We start from the raw sequence: 16,831 nt of genomic DNA on the forward strand, positions 1-16,831 counted from the left end.
TTGGGAGGTTGGTTCATTCTCTGCCTGAAATAAATCTTGCCACCCAAGCGGCGCCCATCGGGAGCGCGAGCCCGAAGCGAGCCCGGGCTGCAGCGGGCAGCGCGTGCATCAGAAGCAGCGCCCATGAAGTCTTGTCTGCACAGCCCCGCACCTGGGGTCTGAGCCGCGCCGCAGAGGCGGAAAAGAGGGGACAACCTGGAAAGGCCCCCGCCAAGGAAACATGATGCACGCTGCAGGGGTTGTTGTGAAACGAGTCACAGCGTTTTTGCAAGCTGCAGAAACCATGACTGGCTCGAAAAGCTCATGATGAACTCATCCTTTCCCCTCCGCCGCCTACCCGACACACAGTGGGTGCTCTTCGTTTTCTGCCTACTCCTGCTCAAATGGGGGAGAAGGGAGGCAAAGGACCCTTGCAGAGCGGGGAATTCACCAGACAAGTTTGCTGTTTGCAGCCCCAGCGCTCAGTCCTAGGAATATAGACACACACACACACACAGACTAACGATTCTCCCTTTGCATAAAACGTCCCTGCTTTTCCTTTGCAAAATGCATCCTCGCCTGGATGTGATTTCTGTCCCCGAACGGCTGCAGAGCAAGCCCGGGGACGGACGGCCGGGGGGGTGGGGGGATTTCCAAGGGCATGCATGTGAATTCAAACTCTTGGGATAGTCATTTCCTCTAAAAATAGCCCCTCCAAATTCTCCAGCAAGGGATCTCGCCTAGGTTTGTTTCCCCCTGGACAAAACAGCTTGCAAACCTGCCCCCTCGGCTGCAAGCCCAGAGCTCTGTGGAAATCCCATGCCTCTGCCCAGCACAGGAACAAAAACTGCTGGGAAATTTCAATCGAAACTCTCTCGTGGTTTTTTTTTTTTTAAGCAAATCCAACCCTTGCAAAACTTCCCCGCCCCACGTGGGGGCCACTTGCTATTTTCCCCAGAGCGAGAACCAATCCGCTGGCACCGGGTTTTTTTCCTTTGTGGCCGCAGAACCAATAGGAAAGGAGAGGCCACGCCCCCTTCGGCGAGGCAATAAAAGGCGCCTTCAGCTGTTGCTGCCGCTGAGACTGTTTGGCGGAGCCGGGGTGGTTGATTCGGAGTGACACCGGATTGAGTCGCAGGTGGCGTTTCTGACATCGCGGAGAAGGTTGAGCGAGCCTGGTTCCTCCAGTGGATTATTGCACGGTTCCTGCCTGCTGGGGGGCTACGGGTGGCTGCTTCTCCCTCCCGACTTCAAGCCGGTGCGGATTATAATTGCAACATGACCCTGGAAGAGCTGGTTGCTTGCGACAACACCGCCAAAAAGTAAGTGTCTCCCTCCTTGGCGAGGCTGCAGGAGCAGATGCCCAGACCCTTCTCCGTGTCTCTCCGCCCGCGGGCCTTTCCCAAGCCGCCCAGCCTTAATGTGGTTCTCCCCCCTGCCCCCCTCTCTTTCCCCCAGGATGCAGACGGTGAGCGAGGCGGTGGAACAGCTGCTGGTGGCGGCTCAGAGGCAGGACTGCCTGACAGTCGGCGTCTATGAGTCGGCCAAGCTCATGAATGTGTAAGTATCTCTGCCCCTGGCGTGTGCCGGCTCTGATCAGCTGACGTGGCTGGTGGAAAGGGGGGGTGCCCAGCTCAGATCTGTTGGAGCTGGTGCGGTGGGAGGGATCTGTGTGTGAAAGATGCAAGAGAGGACCAGCTCTGCCATTGGCTGTCGCTCAGCAGCAGCTGGGGGGGGGGGGGGTAGGAGACTCATTTCCTTAGATGGACAGTCAGTTTGTGGGGGTCTGTCTCCCCCTGATCCTGACCCGCCTGCTTCCTCCCCTTGCCTGCAGGGATCCAGACAGCGTGGTGCTTTGCCTCCTCGCCATTGATGAAGAAGACGAGGGTGACATCGCCTTGCAAATCCACTTCACCCTCATCCAGGCATTCTGCTGCGACAATGACATCAACATCCTGCGGGTGTCCGGCATGCAGCGGCTGGCCAAGGTCCTCGGGGAGAGCTCGGAGGACAACAACGAACCCCGGGACCTGCACTGCATCTTAGTGACGGTGAGTCCCCTGTGGTGCTGGGTGCCAGGGGTTGCCGAGCAGGGGTGGGTGTCCATCACCTGGGAGCCAATCCCACCGCCTGTAGGGGAGAGCTTGTATTGTGCAGTGGTGCTGATGCAGGGCTAAAATTGGCAGCCACGTGACCTGGGGCTGAGCCAAGCTGCTTCAGTGATGTGTGTATTCCCGAACAGCCAGTGGTGTGGGTCACCGCTCAAGTATGTCTCGTGAATGGGCTGGGGTGACGTCCAGGAAGTTTGTGTTTGTTGCTAACGGTTGGATCTGTATGTTCTCTCCCACCAGAATCCCCACACCGATTCCTGGAAGAGCCAAGGGCTGGAGGAAGTGGCCAGTTACTGTGAAGAAAGCCGCGGCAATAACCAGTGGGTCCCCTACGTCCCGCTGCTGGAGCGTTGAGCTGGGCACCGCCTTCTCGTTTTGTGCTGAATTCCTGTTTTTTTAACCAAAAAAACAACATTTTAAAAAATAAAAAACCACCCCATCAAAATCAAAGCTAAGGAGTAACGGAGAGGAGCGAGCATGGGCCGGCAGCGATGGTGTGCGTGGAAAGGGAGGTGCGCCGGGCGACTGGCCGTAGCGAAGGGGCTGTGACTGCGTGGAGACCGTTAAAGGAGCAGCTCGCTGGAGCAGGCTGGCAGGAGACGCGCTTGGGGGAATGACTGAATCAAGGCGACTCGCTCCTGGGATGTGAGGAGCGCTTGAATCCTGTACGCAAGGCACGACGTGTTTCTCTGACTGCGTGGGGCGTGGATGCCACTGATCCCTGGCAAGGGACTGGATTTCCCTCCGCTCCCTTTCTCTGCAGCGGGAGCGGGCATGGCCACGTTTTGCCAAGGACTTAATGTGGCAGGGTGGGGAAGAGACTGGATTTTTATTTTTTTTGCATCTGCTTTGTGTTGTGGATGGAAGATGTGAGGACTGAAAAGGACAGTTGCAAATGAACTCTTTATTTTTCAATGGACCGAATGTCTTATATTTATAAACTCAAGATTGCAATTTTTTTCTTTGCACTCGAGCCACTAAAAGAGTCTGAGTCTATATATTCTTGTACGATGAACTTGCAATAAATTTCTGAAATCTAAATATCACTTCCTCTTGCATTTTTCCTTCCCCCCCCCCCTCCAGCTGTGACACTTCCTGGTCCCTGCGTGTTGCATCAGAGCAGCATGTCCTGTACTCGGTGATCGGATCAGGATGTAGTTGTGTTCTTAAAGCTGCTTCCAGGAGCCAGCCCTGTTCTCTCACTCTTTGCAAAACACTGCGGCTTTCTGGCTCCGAGGCGCCACCACTTCTGTAAATTGACAAAGAGGCTTAAACAAGCAGCAATTAAGGGGCTGGCCTGTTGCAAAATGCCATGTGAGCGCCTGGCTGGTGCAGCCTCCTGCCTAGGCTGCAGCGAAACAGGATTTCGTCTGGTTTCAGGGTGTGGAGGAAGGAGCACAAGCCAAGTGCTAATTAGGTCCTTAAATTGACACTCTCAAAGCCTCCTTTTCTCCCCCCCTCGCACCCCCCCCAAAAAAGTGGGATCTGAGATCATCCGCTTGTAGGTTTGACTAAAACTTCTGTGCACCTCAGTAAGTCTTCTCCCAGCCCCTCCCTGTCAATGAGCGTGCGCCCCACAACGCAAGGCTGAGCTGAAAGCAACCCTTGCTGGTTGTATGTTTCCTGTGCAGGGTTTGCCCCCACAGCTGCTGCTGCAGACCTGTTTCTGCCTACAGTCCTTTCTGCAGGAGCCTGGTTCCACAGGGGCTGCCGCTGACTCCTGGCAGCTTGGGAAGCACGGAGCAGCTACAGAACACGCCCCTAACTCATGCTAGCCCCTTCCTGGCAAAGCAGCTGGTCAACGGGGGCGGGCACACCCAGCCCTTGGCTTAGCACAGGCTAGCTGGGCCGTGGCAGCGGGTCCAGACCCTGCTCTGGGTCCTCATGGAGCAGGGTTAGAGGGGGGCCCCAAGGATGGGGCAGGGTTGGTCCTAGGGCGAGACTATTTCTCTCTTCCCCCCTCGCATGCAGGCATATACCTGTGGTTTGCCTGTGCTGGGGCATTCCTAGCCCAGTGTTGTGTGCAGATTGGGAGGGGAAAATACACTTCTCTCCTCCTCCTTTGAGCCTTGTGGGCAGAAAAGCCCCCCCCATGGCTCTGCTGCAGGGTGGGGGCAGCTAAACCAGCCCCTGCCTGTGCAGCATAAACAGGGAACTAGACACTGGGGTTTTTTTAGATGCCAGGTATTTAAAAGGGCACCAGCCCCAATCGTGGGCTACGGGCAGCAGTGACAGGCTAGCAAAAGTAGCCTGTAATTTAAACAAGCCGTGCACGCAGGCTCAGCTAATGGGAGATCTGGCCTAACCTCCCCTGCTGCGTCAGTGTAATGGGGGGGCCTGTCCCACCCAGTCAAGATCACGCTCTAGTGCTTTAAATCTATTCCACTGCTGGTGTCCCTGTTTTGCAGGGGGGGAAACTGAGGTACAGAGGGGGGGCAAGACTGGGGTAAGTGCAGCCTGGGTCTCCTGAGCCTCACGCTGGTTCCTCCTGACTGGCTGAGGTAATGGGTCAGGAGGAAATACAGGCGTGAGCTGCCCCATGGTTTGGGGGCCTGTTTGACCCAGGGGTTAGTGGGGGGGGAGGGGATGCTAGGGTTGGCTGCCCAGAGGCATCCGCCTTTCTCCACTGCTGCAGCTAGTCCCCTTAGCTGCCAGTCTGCGATGGTTTACACTTGCAAGCCCACCGGGGCTGCAGAGAAGACACACACACACTGATAGGTGGGCCTGCGTCTTTCCATGGGCGTAGGGAGCCCATGTGCTAGGGCCATGCCCTGGACACTCAGCAGCGAGGAGAAGGTGCACCCTTCTCCTCCCCCCCCCCCCCCCCCGAGCTGCCTTCAATTCCCGTGTCCTGTCTCGTACTGCGGTGAAGCCGACCCTCGGCATAGCTATCGCTTTCAATTCTGGAGTGTGACCTGCCTCCAGAAAGCGAAATCCAGGCTGAACAGCTGCTTTCCTGTGGTCCGGGCTCCCTGTGACACCGCTGGGGCAGGGAGTCAGGCTTGAGGGGAAACCCTGATGCTTCTGCAGGGAACAAAGTGTTTGTGAAGAGCTAAGACAAGAGGAGGGTTTCTAGGAAGCCGACATGAGAGAATCTAATGGAGTCAGGGTTCCTCTGCACAAAAATACGCCCCCCCCACCTGCAAGATTTGCAGCCCCCCCCCATCCTTGCAGCTTTGTGCCAGAGCTTGAAAATCAGGAAATGCAACCGAGTGGAACCAAGAAACAAACATGAAACTGACGAATCTCCCCAAACTGGAAGAACCTAAATAAATAATATGGAAGAAAATGGGGGGGGGCTATTTGGGGAAAAAAGGGTAGGTGTATAAAATGCATATGCAGTTGCACAGGTAGATGAGGGGGTCATTGTGCACCCCCCCCCACACACACACACACACACTTTTGCACATGGAGCAGTGGCAAGGGCCCTTGAGGCACCTGTTTGCAGCCTGAGGGTGAGCCCATCCCGTAGGTGTGCAGCTCCGTATGTGCTAGACCATGCGTGTTCCCGTGGGCATGCGTGCGTGTGGGTGTCCATGGGCGTGTGCTCATCTTGTGTGTATTGGCCTGCAGTCGCCACTGCCCCTGCACTCCTGTCATTAAGGCCCCAGTATGTACTCCCAGCTCCACCCCCTCCCCGGCGGCTGGGAATGGGCAATGAAGCCTTGCTCCCCCACTTAGCCTGCTGGTTAGACTCCAGCCAGGGGGACTCCAGGGGGTGACCCCCCGCCCAGAGATCCGCCCGTCTCCCTGGCTGGGCAGCCCCCGGCTCGTGGGCGTGGGGAACGAGGGGGTGGCGTGGCGGGCGCTGCCATGCAAGAAGCTGCCCTTTGAGCACAACTCCCCCAGGCTGTGTGGGCAGGGGGTGGTTCTGAGCCCTGCCAGGAGCAGGCTGCCTCATCCTCCCCGGGCCAGGGAACCCCCCCCCCCCCCAAGCTCCTGGCAGACCTGCTGGCTGCTCAGCACCCACATGCCCGCCCCCTCCGCGCCCACGCTCTGTGCTTGGGGGGGGCTTCTCCCAGCCACATGGGCTCAGCAGAAATCCCCTGCGCCGCCTCCAGCCGGAGGGACTCGGAGCCCAGTGTCTCCGTGATGAAGTCACCACAACCACCAACCACACAGGAGGCAGCTGAGCAGGGAGTGATGCTCCCAGCCCGGAGGGACGGAGGGGAGACGGAGGCTGACACCCTCTGATCCCCAGGGGCCAAGTGAGGGAGGGATGGAGGAGAGGGGGCGTCCACACCCCCATTACCAGAGACACGTCCCCGCAGCCTTATGCCCTCCCTGGGGACCTGACCCCGAACCCACGGCAGCCGACAGGAATCTTTCCACCCTGGATCAGGACCCCTAAGGGAAGCCGCCACTCAGGAGCCGCGCCCACCTCTTCCTGCCCTGCCCTGAGGCTGGTTAGAAACGGGGCGGCGAGGTGTGGCCGCGCTCGCAGGCCGAGGGGGGCGGGTGGCACAGAGGAATGAGTGTATGGGGCACGGCTTTGCCCTTCTGTGTTGCGGGGTGGGGAGTTGAGCCCTGGAGACAGAGCCCCCTCCTGGCCCTACGGCAGGCGGGGGGGCTGCCACGCAGGGCTGAGAGCCACCAGCATAGAGCAGGCTATGAGGGACATCAGCCTTTGCTGCACCCATTCGGGGCCTAAAGAGAGGGTTGGGGGGGAGGGGAGAGCATTGTCTAGTGGTCAGAGCAAGGGCCTGGGAGTCAGGACTCCTGGGCTCCAGTCTCAGCTCTGCCACTGACTCACTGCGTAACCTTGGGGACGTCCCAGCCCTGCTCCGTGCCTCAGTTTCCCCATCGCTGAAATGGGCGCGATAACCCTACCTCCCCCACACACCCTCCCTTCTTCCTGGGGAAGGAGCAAAGGCTACGTGGTGCTCTGAGTGCCTCAGTCGCAAGACGCCGGCGGCCCGTGCAGTGTAGCTATTTAATGACTCAGGCACCAGGGCTGCCGGTTTCCCCAGCACAAACTCCATGATCAAGGCTGGGCTGGAAGCATTCAGGAAGGGAGGGAGAGCTGGGGATTCCCCTGGGAGAAGCCACAGGGAGAGGATGACACGCAAAGCCGTGAAGCATTCTGCGCCTGACCTGGCAGCAGCTGCCGAACAGGTGGCAAGGGCTATGCAAATAGAGCCAGGTGGCCAAACAAGCCAATAAGGAAGTGATGCCGCTGATTCTGGCTTAGCCCTCACCCAGGAGGCCCTTCTGGGGGTCGAGCCCCACTCTTTCTGTTCAGCCCCTAAAGCCTCACTCACACGTGTAACTCGGTTTGGTGGGTCTCAGCCTATCCCCTCTGGCTGACACATGCCCCAGCATCTGGCCTGATTAGCCAGCTCCCCCTGGGACTATCCTGGGAGCAGGGTCAGGAGTGAGGTGCAGCGGGAAGCCCAGGGTGGGGCCTAGGATAGCAGTTCAGAAGCTAGGTCTCTGGGGAGGCCCAGTGGCCACGCAGCCAGCACATCTGATAGCGCTGCTCACTCATGCACCTAGCCCTGCTACAGGCAGGGTCATCGTCTACTCCAGGGGTGTCCTTGCCCCCAGGGCTCCCGCTGTCCTTTGGAGCAGGGCACAGGGCGGCCGGCTTGTCACATACCACCTCAGAGAGCCCTGATGGACTGAGACGGGCTGGTGAGAGCAGGCCCTAGTGTGCAGAGGCACGCGCCTAGGTGTGCACACATTTTTCACATGCACCTCCACCTGCCGTCTCCCCTTGCACATGCACAGAACATGCACGTGCATCCCCAGCGTGTGCACAAGCATCGGGGGCTGAGGTGTACTGAAGGGGCAACCTTTCCCTGCTGCCGCCCACACTTACCGGGATCCCAGGTTACTGGCTGCCCATTGCCGGGGCATCAATCCAGCCCCTGCGGGAAGGGATGGGTTAAATAACCTAACAAACCTTGAGACACGTCCCCTTATTTCACAGGAACAGGGGTAAGCAAAGCTTTGAAGCAGTCAATGGAGCGACACTGATTTCGCCCTCTGGTGATCTGGCCCATTGAGGCCAGTGGAGCTGGGCCAATTTACACCATCTGCGGCTCTGGCCCCAAGGTCGGTTTCCAAACACCAGTCTCTGCTGTCCCTGCCTCAGGGAGCAGTCGTGCACGTAATGGAATGTTCGCATTTGCAAAGGCAGTAACACGTTGCACGAGCAACAACACTTTGCACGTTTGCGCCATGGCTCTCAGAGCAACTGACAAAGGTGCCATTAGCCTTAACTTCCAAATGGGGAAACCGAGGCACGGGGGTAGGATTTGTCCAACATCACCCAGGGAATCAGTAGGAAAGCCAGGAAGAGAACCCGCCCTGCTCCAACCTCTAGGCAACATCATCCTCCCAGCATCCAGGGGCGAACCCAGGAGTCCTGGCTCCCCATCCCCTGCACCTGGGAATCATGAATTCTAGTCCCCCTGCTCTAACTATTCACCCTCATTCTTCTACCAGAACCCAGGTGTCCTGAAGCCCCCCCCTCTCCGCACTAGTTATTAGACTAGTGTCTGCACTATAACTGCCCGTTGCCACTTGTCCACCTGCAGGAAACATGCAGCTTAAAAACCCTGCTCAGCTCCAGCTCTGAGCTGGCTCTAACGTTCGCACGCGAGGTCAGCACTTCCTCCTCCTTGGTTTCACTCCTGCATGCGTAGCTTTCCTCCTCACCCCCCCCCCCCCCCCCCCCCCCCCACCCACACATACCTCACACTCACACCTTTCCTTCCTCGCTTGCAGGTTGTTACGCTGCCTTGCCAACGTCAGTGCTTCTGATGACAATAACCCTCATTAGCAAACAGCGTGAAACAGTTTGGTGTGGGAGGAGGGAGAGCGGGGTCCGACAGGCGCTGACGAGGCACGCTCGTTAATGACACCCTCCCTAGCACCTTCCAGCCGAGGAGCTCCAAGCGCTTCCCCAATATTAACAAATGCAGCCTCCTAGCACCACTCAAGAAGGATTACACCCTTTTCTTACAGATGGGGAAACTGAGGTGCAGAGCATTGAAGTGACTTGCACAAGGCCACACAGAGAAGCAGAGCCGGGCATAGAACCCAGGAGTTCTGACTCCCAGCCTCCCCCTGCAACCGCCCCAGAAGTGGCTGCATTTCAGCGCTGTGGGGTGCATTTCTTTTGCAAATCACTTTGGGCCCCTCACCCCAGGTGCACAGCTCCTTGGTAATGCAGGATTTCACCGAACGCCCGGAAACAGAGCCAGTTTTCTCTCTGCTTCCCTCCACTGTGCCCCATGTCCCCCAGCCGGCCTGCTCTCTGCTGCACACCGCTCCTCGCCTCCACCACACCCACTGCCTCTGACACCGCATGACCCGGGGCCCTTGGGATGGAAGAACATTGTGTTCCAAAGGCTGCACTAACTAGTACCGCTGCAGTTTCCAAAGGCACAGGCTGGAGCGCTGATAAGGACTCACACCCTGCACGCTGCTGCAATCAGCTTGCGCCAAACCAGGGGGGCTAATCTAGCCGCCTGCAAAGAGCGCTGCTGGTTGGGTCTCTAGGAGCGGAGCGGAACCAGCTCTGGCTTCCCCCAGGACCTTGTTTCTGGGGTGGGGTGGGGGTGAAGTTGGTGCTGCTAGGATAGGTCATGCAGTGCATGTCAGTTTCACCCAGGGGCAGGCAGTTAGTCCCAGCTGATCAGTAAGCACCAGTTGTTAACCCTGTTTGGGGGACTGAAGTGCTGCAGCAGCTACTGGGTTCATTTCACCTCCACAGGCACGCGACGCCCTGCAGCGAGCACTCGCCGTTCACGAAGCTGCCTGGCTGGCTAGTATTCATGATTCGTTACGCACTGGGAAGGTATTGGTCCTTCTTAGTTCCCTGTTCAGCACCAAAGCTGCCGCTGCCAGGTTCAAGCCAGCTGGGAGGCGTCCTGGTGGCGGGAGACTGGCACGTCCTGGGGCTGGGGCGCAAGCGGCCGTGGCAGGCCATGACCTGCCAAAGGAAAAGGAATAATCTGATCAACAGGCCTGGTGCAAAGTGGCTGGGCCCCGGCACAGGGCCGTCTCCAGAGCCCAGCCCGTGACTTTAGCAAGCGGGTCGCTGGAGACGAGAGTGCGATCCTGCCTCCCAGCACAGGGCAGAGTGGGCAGCCCCACCTCCAGAACAATAGAGAACCCCCCCCAGTAGAGAACAATGGAGAATTCCCCCCCCAGCAGAGAACAATGGAGAACCCCCCCAGTAAAGAACAATGGAGAATTCCCCCCCACCCCCAGCAGAGAACAATAGAGAATCCCCCCCCCAGCAGAGAACAATGGAGAATTCCCCCCCCCACCCCCAGCAGAGAACAATGGAGAACCCCCCCCCCAGTAGAGAACAATGGAGAATTCCCCCCCACCCCCACCCCGTCTCCATAAAGAACAGGGGGAGCCGGCAGGGCGCTGAGCACCTTGGGAATCTGTTGCACGGGGTGGGGGGGTCCATGGTTTTGCACGTACGTGGTTGTGCTGGGAGCTGGGTGTGTCTGTGCGTGCACAGGTGTGCGTGTGTGCACGGGGGTTGCACATCTTGGCTAGCTCGCGCCCTGAGCCTCCATTGCTCCTCACTCTCTCAGCTCCCAGTTCAAGCAGCAGAGGCGGAGACGCTGTTTGTGCCCTGGCCTGATTTAACCTGCTGGTCTGTCCCAGCTTCACCCCAGAGCTGGGCGGGGAGCAGAGGCAGCTTTGCACACACACTCGCTCACAGGCCCAGGGCACCTCTCTGCATCAGCCCCACCCGGCCACCTGCACAATACAGCCCCTCAGTGGGGGGAGGAACTGGCCTGCGGTCGCGTCAGTGGGGCCGGCCGGAGGAAAGCGCCTTCCTGGCCCGTGGGTTCAGCTCCGAGGTCCCTGAAAACTGAGGGCTGCATCCTCAGCTTGTCCTTGAGTCTGACCAGGCAGCTTGGCTGGGCCCATCCCCTGCAGCCACAAGCACATTCCACGCTGCGCTGCCTGCGCCCACCTGAACGTTGCTGGCTCCTGGTCCCGCTCAAACCCTGGCCCGCCCGCCGCAGGAGCGTATACCCTGCGTGCAGCTAGCATTGCCCAGCCTGGGTGCTGCCCAGACCCGGCCACGGCACACCTGGGCTCTGACACACCTGAGTGCCGCTGCAGCTCTGCTAACCCACGGCCCAGGCCTCTGCATGCTGCTCGCACTGCGACCCCCCATGGCGCTTCCCCCACTCTGTGCCTCTCAGGTCCCACCGCACATTTTGTTCCCCTGAGCCCCTCGGCTCAGGCCTGTGCCCACCACTCAGCGGCAGGCGCTCCACGGCCAGAGAGGCCAACCCATTGGCAGTGCCCCAGAGACCGGCTGTGGGGTCCCCTCCCCGTGCCTCGGCTCCAACAGACGGATGCAACCCTGAGTGCCTTGTAGCTGCTGCTTTGCCTGTCCTGGGACGGTTTCTCTCCCATACAAGGGGAGGAGGCTGGGTCTGGGACAGATACATAGTTAGCGCCCGGGTGATTCGTCTGGGACAGGACGCAGCATGTCAGCTCTGCCAAGCCTGAGGCAACGATCTGGGGCCTGGCCTGGATGTCCCGAGTTGCCACAGGAGGTGCAGGAATCCCAAGCAGGTCACAGAGCCTGGAGGATGCTGCCTTGGCTCTCACCCTGCCCCAGAGCCAGCTGAGGAGACAGGGCTTTGGGAGAGGGAGGGGCCAGTCGGCAGGACCTGGACGGGACGTTGTCTCCTGCTCTAACCCCTAGACCCTACTGTCCTCCCAGAACCGGGGACAGAACCCAGGAGGCCTGACTCCCAGCCCCTCGCTCTCCCCACCGGATGAGTTTAGGGCTCTCGCACGACCCCATTGTTACAGGCGTTCTGGGGGCTCAGTAGAATTGCCCCCTCTGCCCCCTACCTGGTCAGCCCTGGCTCTCGGCCTAAGCCCGTTCGCGTTCCGGCCCCAAGCAGGGTCCCACACGGTGCCGCATCTTGTATCTAGCCCAGTTTACATCCGGTTCAGGTGGCTACAAACTCTCCATCCTCCCCATGCCAGGCGCGGCGGGTTGGAACCATCCCCGGCCCGTTGCCAAGTGAAACCCAGCTGTGATTTCGTCTTTGTCTCAGAGGCCGGGGGCTCCGCAAACACCCCAGAGGGAACACAAACACGGAGCGCTCACCAAACACGGCCAGCGGGAGAACAGCGGCAGGGTGCACGTAGCCCGGGGTTGTGCGGGGTGAAGAAGGGGAGCGGCTGCACACGCTGGGCTGGGACAGGTGCCCCAGGGAAAGTGGGGGCTATGCAGAAGAAAACAGTGTCCTGGCTGCCAGTAAACAATGCTGCACAGACGCACACACACGCACAACATGCGCACACGCTAGTGATACCTGGATCCCCCCTCCCCACACAGCCCCTGCAGCCCTGCCCCCAGCGTCCCGCCCCTGGCCCTCCACACCCCAGCCTGGCATGCCCGCCCCCGGCTCTGGGCCTGTCAGGTTGGCGCTCCTCTGTAATTAGGGTGCATCGTGCCAAGCTGCCGCTTGGCAGGCGGGGCACCACGCTGGCTCAGCCTTCACTCGGCCCCACTTGGCTCTTGACCAAGCGGACGCCTCGCATCGCAGCACAGACAGAAAAGGGCTTTGCGTGCCGCGGGCACTTCCGGCTGCCCTGCCCTGCCCTCGGTGATGGGGAGATGGAGCAGGGATCGGGGGCTCATGCCCTGGCTGATTGCTAGGGAGGCTCCGGACCATGGAGTCAGAGGGCAGGGGTGCATGGGAGGGGCCGCTCGTGACCGGCTGCCTCAGTTACCCCAGAAGCAGTGACCCGGCAGTCGGCCGGGGGAGTCGAGCGGGGGTGGGGAAAGAGGGCCTGATTCTGCTCCTGCTTATACTAGGAAGCCTGAGTCTCTACGCCCCCGCCCCCACTAGCCACCCACTCCTGGCTGAGCTGGAAACAGAACCCAGGAGTCCTGACTCCCAGGCCCCTGCTCCAACCACTAGACCCCACTCCCCTTCCAGAGTCAGGAGCAGAACCCAGGCAGGAAGCGGCTCGGACTCTGCACAGCAGTGGCCGGGGGGGCCAGCTGAAGGGCAGTGGGAAATCAAGTCTGTCCTGGCTCAGCTCGGGGGCTTTTCACCAGTGCAAAGCAGGGGTCAACGCCACCTCTCCGATCTGCCGTGGCAGGCAGAGGGAGAGCCAGGCCCCCAGCGCCTGCAGGGAACCGCTCCTGACTCACACCATGGGGCGCGCGAGAGGAGAGCCAGAAAACCAGGGGGCGTGTGCATGCCCGTGTTGGCTGTTTCATGCGGCAGGAAAAGCGGGTCAGCCCAGCCTGGGCGACGGGAGATCACGCTGGCCTCCTGCTGTGGGCTCTTGCAGAAGTCAGCTCAGAGGCAGCGTGGACTGGTGGGTAGAGCGCCAGACCAGGACTCAGGACACCTGGGCTCTTGTCCCGCCGTGCCTCAGTTTCCCCTCCTGCCCGTTGTCTGTTTAGACTGGCAGTTCTTTGGGGCAGGGCCTGGCTCTGACTGTGTCTGTGCAGCACCCGGCACAACGGGATCCTGACTTTGGCTCCCAGAATAACAGGGGGCCGGGGGTTTCAATGTGCCGGGCCCCCAAGAGCCGGAAAGGGGCCCTGGCCACTGGAATTCTAGCCAATGACAAACCAGCCAGCAGCTGGAATTCCAGCCCCTCCCCTGCCTTCTAGGGCCGAACATTCCCATTTATTTAAAAAATGAGGACCCCCCCCACACACACACACACCGCTGTGCCCCTGTCCCCTGCTGCCCCGCTGGATCCGCTCAAAGGGCAGGGGAGCCGGGGTCGGCCCAGCAAGCGTGAGGTCAGGTCACGACGGGGGGAGGGGAGCAGTAAGGTGGGCTCCAGATAAACCAAAAAAGGGCAGGAATGCGGGACCGGATCTGCCTCTTCCTGTCCCTGACAATGTCTCCGGCCTTATCTCAGCCTCTCAGGAGCGAGGGGGCTGCAGCTGGAGAGGCGCTTGGGGCTATGAGCTGTGGGGCACGCTCCGGGAGGCATCCCCTTCATCCTGCCCCTTGCTGAGCCACTGACACTAGTGCAAATTGGCCATTTTGCACTAGTGCAACCGTCTGCACCCAGTGCAAGGCCCTGCAGCCACACCCCGCAGCTCTGGGGCAGGCGGCCCTGGATTTGCTGGGCCTGACGCTGACTTGCATGGAAATGTTCCTGATTTGCGCTGGCACAGTCAGGCCCATGAATCCAGCCAGCCTCTGGGCCTGAGGCTCCGGCACCCTGCACCTCCTGCCTTTGCACCAGTGCACAGTGAGCCCGGGGTGGGAGCGGCAATATCTCCCAGGGGGCAAGGTGCGGGAGCGTCGGGGCCCTCTTGCCAATGGCCTGACCCAGGCCAGAGGGCCTGAATTTCCCCTGCCCGGCCTTGTATAGTCGTGCACACTTGTGCAAAGTGAGTATGAAACACTCCCCGTTGGTGCGAAGCACACTTCTCACTGGACAGCCTTTGCAGCCCCCATATACGTTGCTTTAATGACTGGCCTGGCGATGCCCACCCCCCCCCACCCCCCCGCCTGGCAGGAGAGTGAGCTCACTCCCTGCTCCATACAGCCAGGCGGGTGAGGAGGGGGCTGGGCTGTGAAGACCCCACCCGGCTGCTGCTTTGGGGATGCCAGTCCCTGAGGACGCTTTGCTAAGCTCGCCCCTTTGCTAAGCGTGCCGCTGTCCCTACAGGCAGCAGCCATCATTTATGTGGGGCCTTACAAAGGTGGGAAACTGAGGCAGAGAAGGGCTGCGACATGCCCAAGGTAGTGAACTATGAGCAGAGCAGGGACTAAAATTCATCTGCACCTGCTCTAACCACTAGCCCCCATCCCCCTCCCAGAGCTGGGGATAGACGCCGGAGTCCTGACTCCCAGCCCTATCGGCTCCAACATGTTCTTAAATCGCTGGGGCTGGAATACATCACTTGGGTGGTGACTCATGTACCAGGTACCTGCCAACAAAATCTACCCCTTCCCCCCCACTGCAGCCCTTGGTACCAGGTAGGTCACCACCCACGGTTTGTAGGGCGTTGCTGAAAGACGGGGCTCAGCAGTGAAGGGGTTAAAAGGGGCCAGGGGCCGCGGCGAAAGGGGGAGCAGAGCCCGCGTCCGAGCCCGGGGCCACGTGATGCTCGGCTGGGGAGCTGGCAGCCACACGCCCCGGCGGACAGGTTCTGTGGCCTCGTCCCTTTGAAGCGGCACCTCCCAGGGGTGGGGAGGCCGATTAGCTGGAGGACGCCGGGGGGCAACGGCGGCCTGCCGGATTTCCGGCCGCGGTGGGAACGTGCAGAGGAATACGGGCCGATCCCGGCAGCAGTGGGCAGCGCCAGGCCAGACGACGCTGGCGTGGGGGTTGTTATTCTCTGCAGCGCTACTCCTGGTTTCCTCAGCCCGGCGCTGAGCAGCTGCCAGGCACAACGGAACCAGCTGGGGCTGCAGATCACAAAGCCCCCGGCGTGGCCGCGGCCCGTCAGCTGCTGCAGCTCACCGGCACTTGTTGACAGCCTCTCCCAGCTGCGCCCGGGGCTGCGCGGTTGTTTACCTGCGCGGAGCCAAGAGCGCGAGGCATGTTCTGGCCTGGTTCAGGCGTGTTGCCACTGAAGTCACTGGGCCGGAGCCTCTGCTGATTTGCCCCAGCTGAGGATTAGGCCCAGCAGAGTTGCACTGGGGAAAGGGGGTGTGTGTGAACGGTCCCCAGAGGAGAGCGCACCCCGCGTGGTTCCAGGCGGTTTGGCTGCCCCCTCCCCAACCGTAAAGCTCCCTCCCAATTGGAATCGGCAGCTTTTGGGGGGGGGGCAGCCACAGCGTGGGGTGACGCATCCTGCGGATACGGGGGTGACTCAGAGAGTTTATCGCCCCCTGAGACCCTTTCCCCCCCCCCCCGAACCCCCAGGCTGGGCCCCTGCCCCCAAACCCTTGGATGTTAGGCTGTGAGTAAAGCTCGGCAGAGGGGCGCCAGGGGCAGGGACAGAAGCTGGGAGCCGGGCAGGAGCTCAGACTCTGGTGGGGCCACGGCAGAGGGGTTCTCCATTGAATTTGGGGTGGGGGGTGGGGCTGGATGCTTTGGTGATGGGAACCGGGAGGCACCGTGGTTGGAATGGATTGAGGGAGGCAAAACCGGGACCAGGTCTGTGCCCTGAGGCGGGATGAGAGAGCGGGACAGATCGGTGGGGAGGCGGGAGAGAGAGAGAGAAAAGGACAGTCAGGCCCCTGCCCCCTGCCAACACACTCAGGGTTTCCCCTCCAGCCCAGCCCAGGCCCCAGGGAGTGGGTGCAGCTGCAGCGCGCCCCCTGCCTGTCCAGATCCAGCCCCTGACCCTGGCCCCCCTTGACAGGCTGTGGCTGCGTTCTGGGACCAGTCCGCAGGGTCAGTGCGCTGGCTCTTTTGAACAGCCCGCTGCTCGCGTCAGTGCCCACCGGGGCTTGGTGTGCCTGGAGCATCCAATCCCGCCCAGGGCTGGGGGGAGGCGTCGGCGCCAACTGCACCACTAGCCAAACTCCCTTAGTGGCCAGAGATGAACGAACCCCAGTGCCTGCCCATAGGACCCGAGAACTCACGACAATGGGCCAAGGGCCTTCCCTCTCTAGGTCGCTAGTTCAAATCCAGCCCCGAGGCAGCCAGGACTGGGTAGCATTTGTTGCGTGTAATGAGTTGGTGAGTCTCAGCTGCCCCTGCTGTTTGCAACTTGCAGCAGAGGATGAGGGATAAGATAGGGGCTGTATCATGTGGGGGCACGGGGCTGGGTCCCATGCCGGGGGCCCTCAGGTCTGATT

At 60.4% G+C, this 16,831-nt stretch overlaps 1 protein-coding gene across 1 annotated transcript; it reads left to right on the plus strand.

Annotated features, from left to right (window-relative positions):
• Window positions 1-1,071: 1,071 nt before the first annotated feature.
• GADD45B (growth arrest and DNA damage inducible beta) lies at window positions 1,072-2,488 on the plus strand. Its single transcript, XM_024204461.2, has 4 exons — window positions 1,072-1,301; window positions 1,438-1,539; window positions 1,814-2,030; window positions 2,331-2,488. Exons 1-4 carry the CDS (start codon window positions 1,258-1,260, stop codon window positions 2,442-2,444), a joined length of 477 nt encoding a protein of 158 aa, XP_024060229.1. The 5' UTR covers window positions 1,072-1,257; the 3' UTR covers window positions 2,445-2,488.
• The last annotated feature ends 14,343 nt before the right edge of the window (window positions 2,489-16,831 follow it).

This window comes from Terrapene carolina, unplaced genomic scaffold (genome assembly GCF_002925995.2).
Source record: "Terrapene carolina triunguis isolate 2854851 unplaced genomic scaffold, T_m_triunguis-2.0 Scaffold194, whole genome shotgun sequence".
Taxonomy (NCBI): Eukaryota; Metazoa; Chordata; order Testudines; family Emydidae; genus Terrapene; species Terrapene triunguis.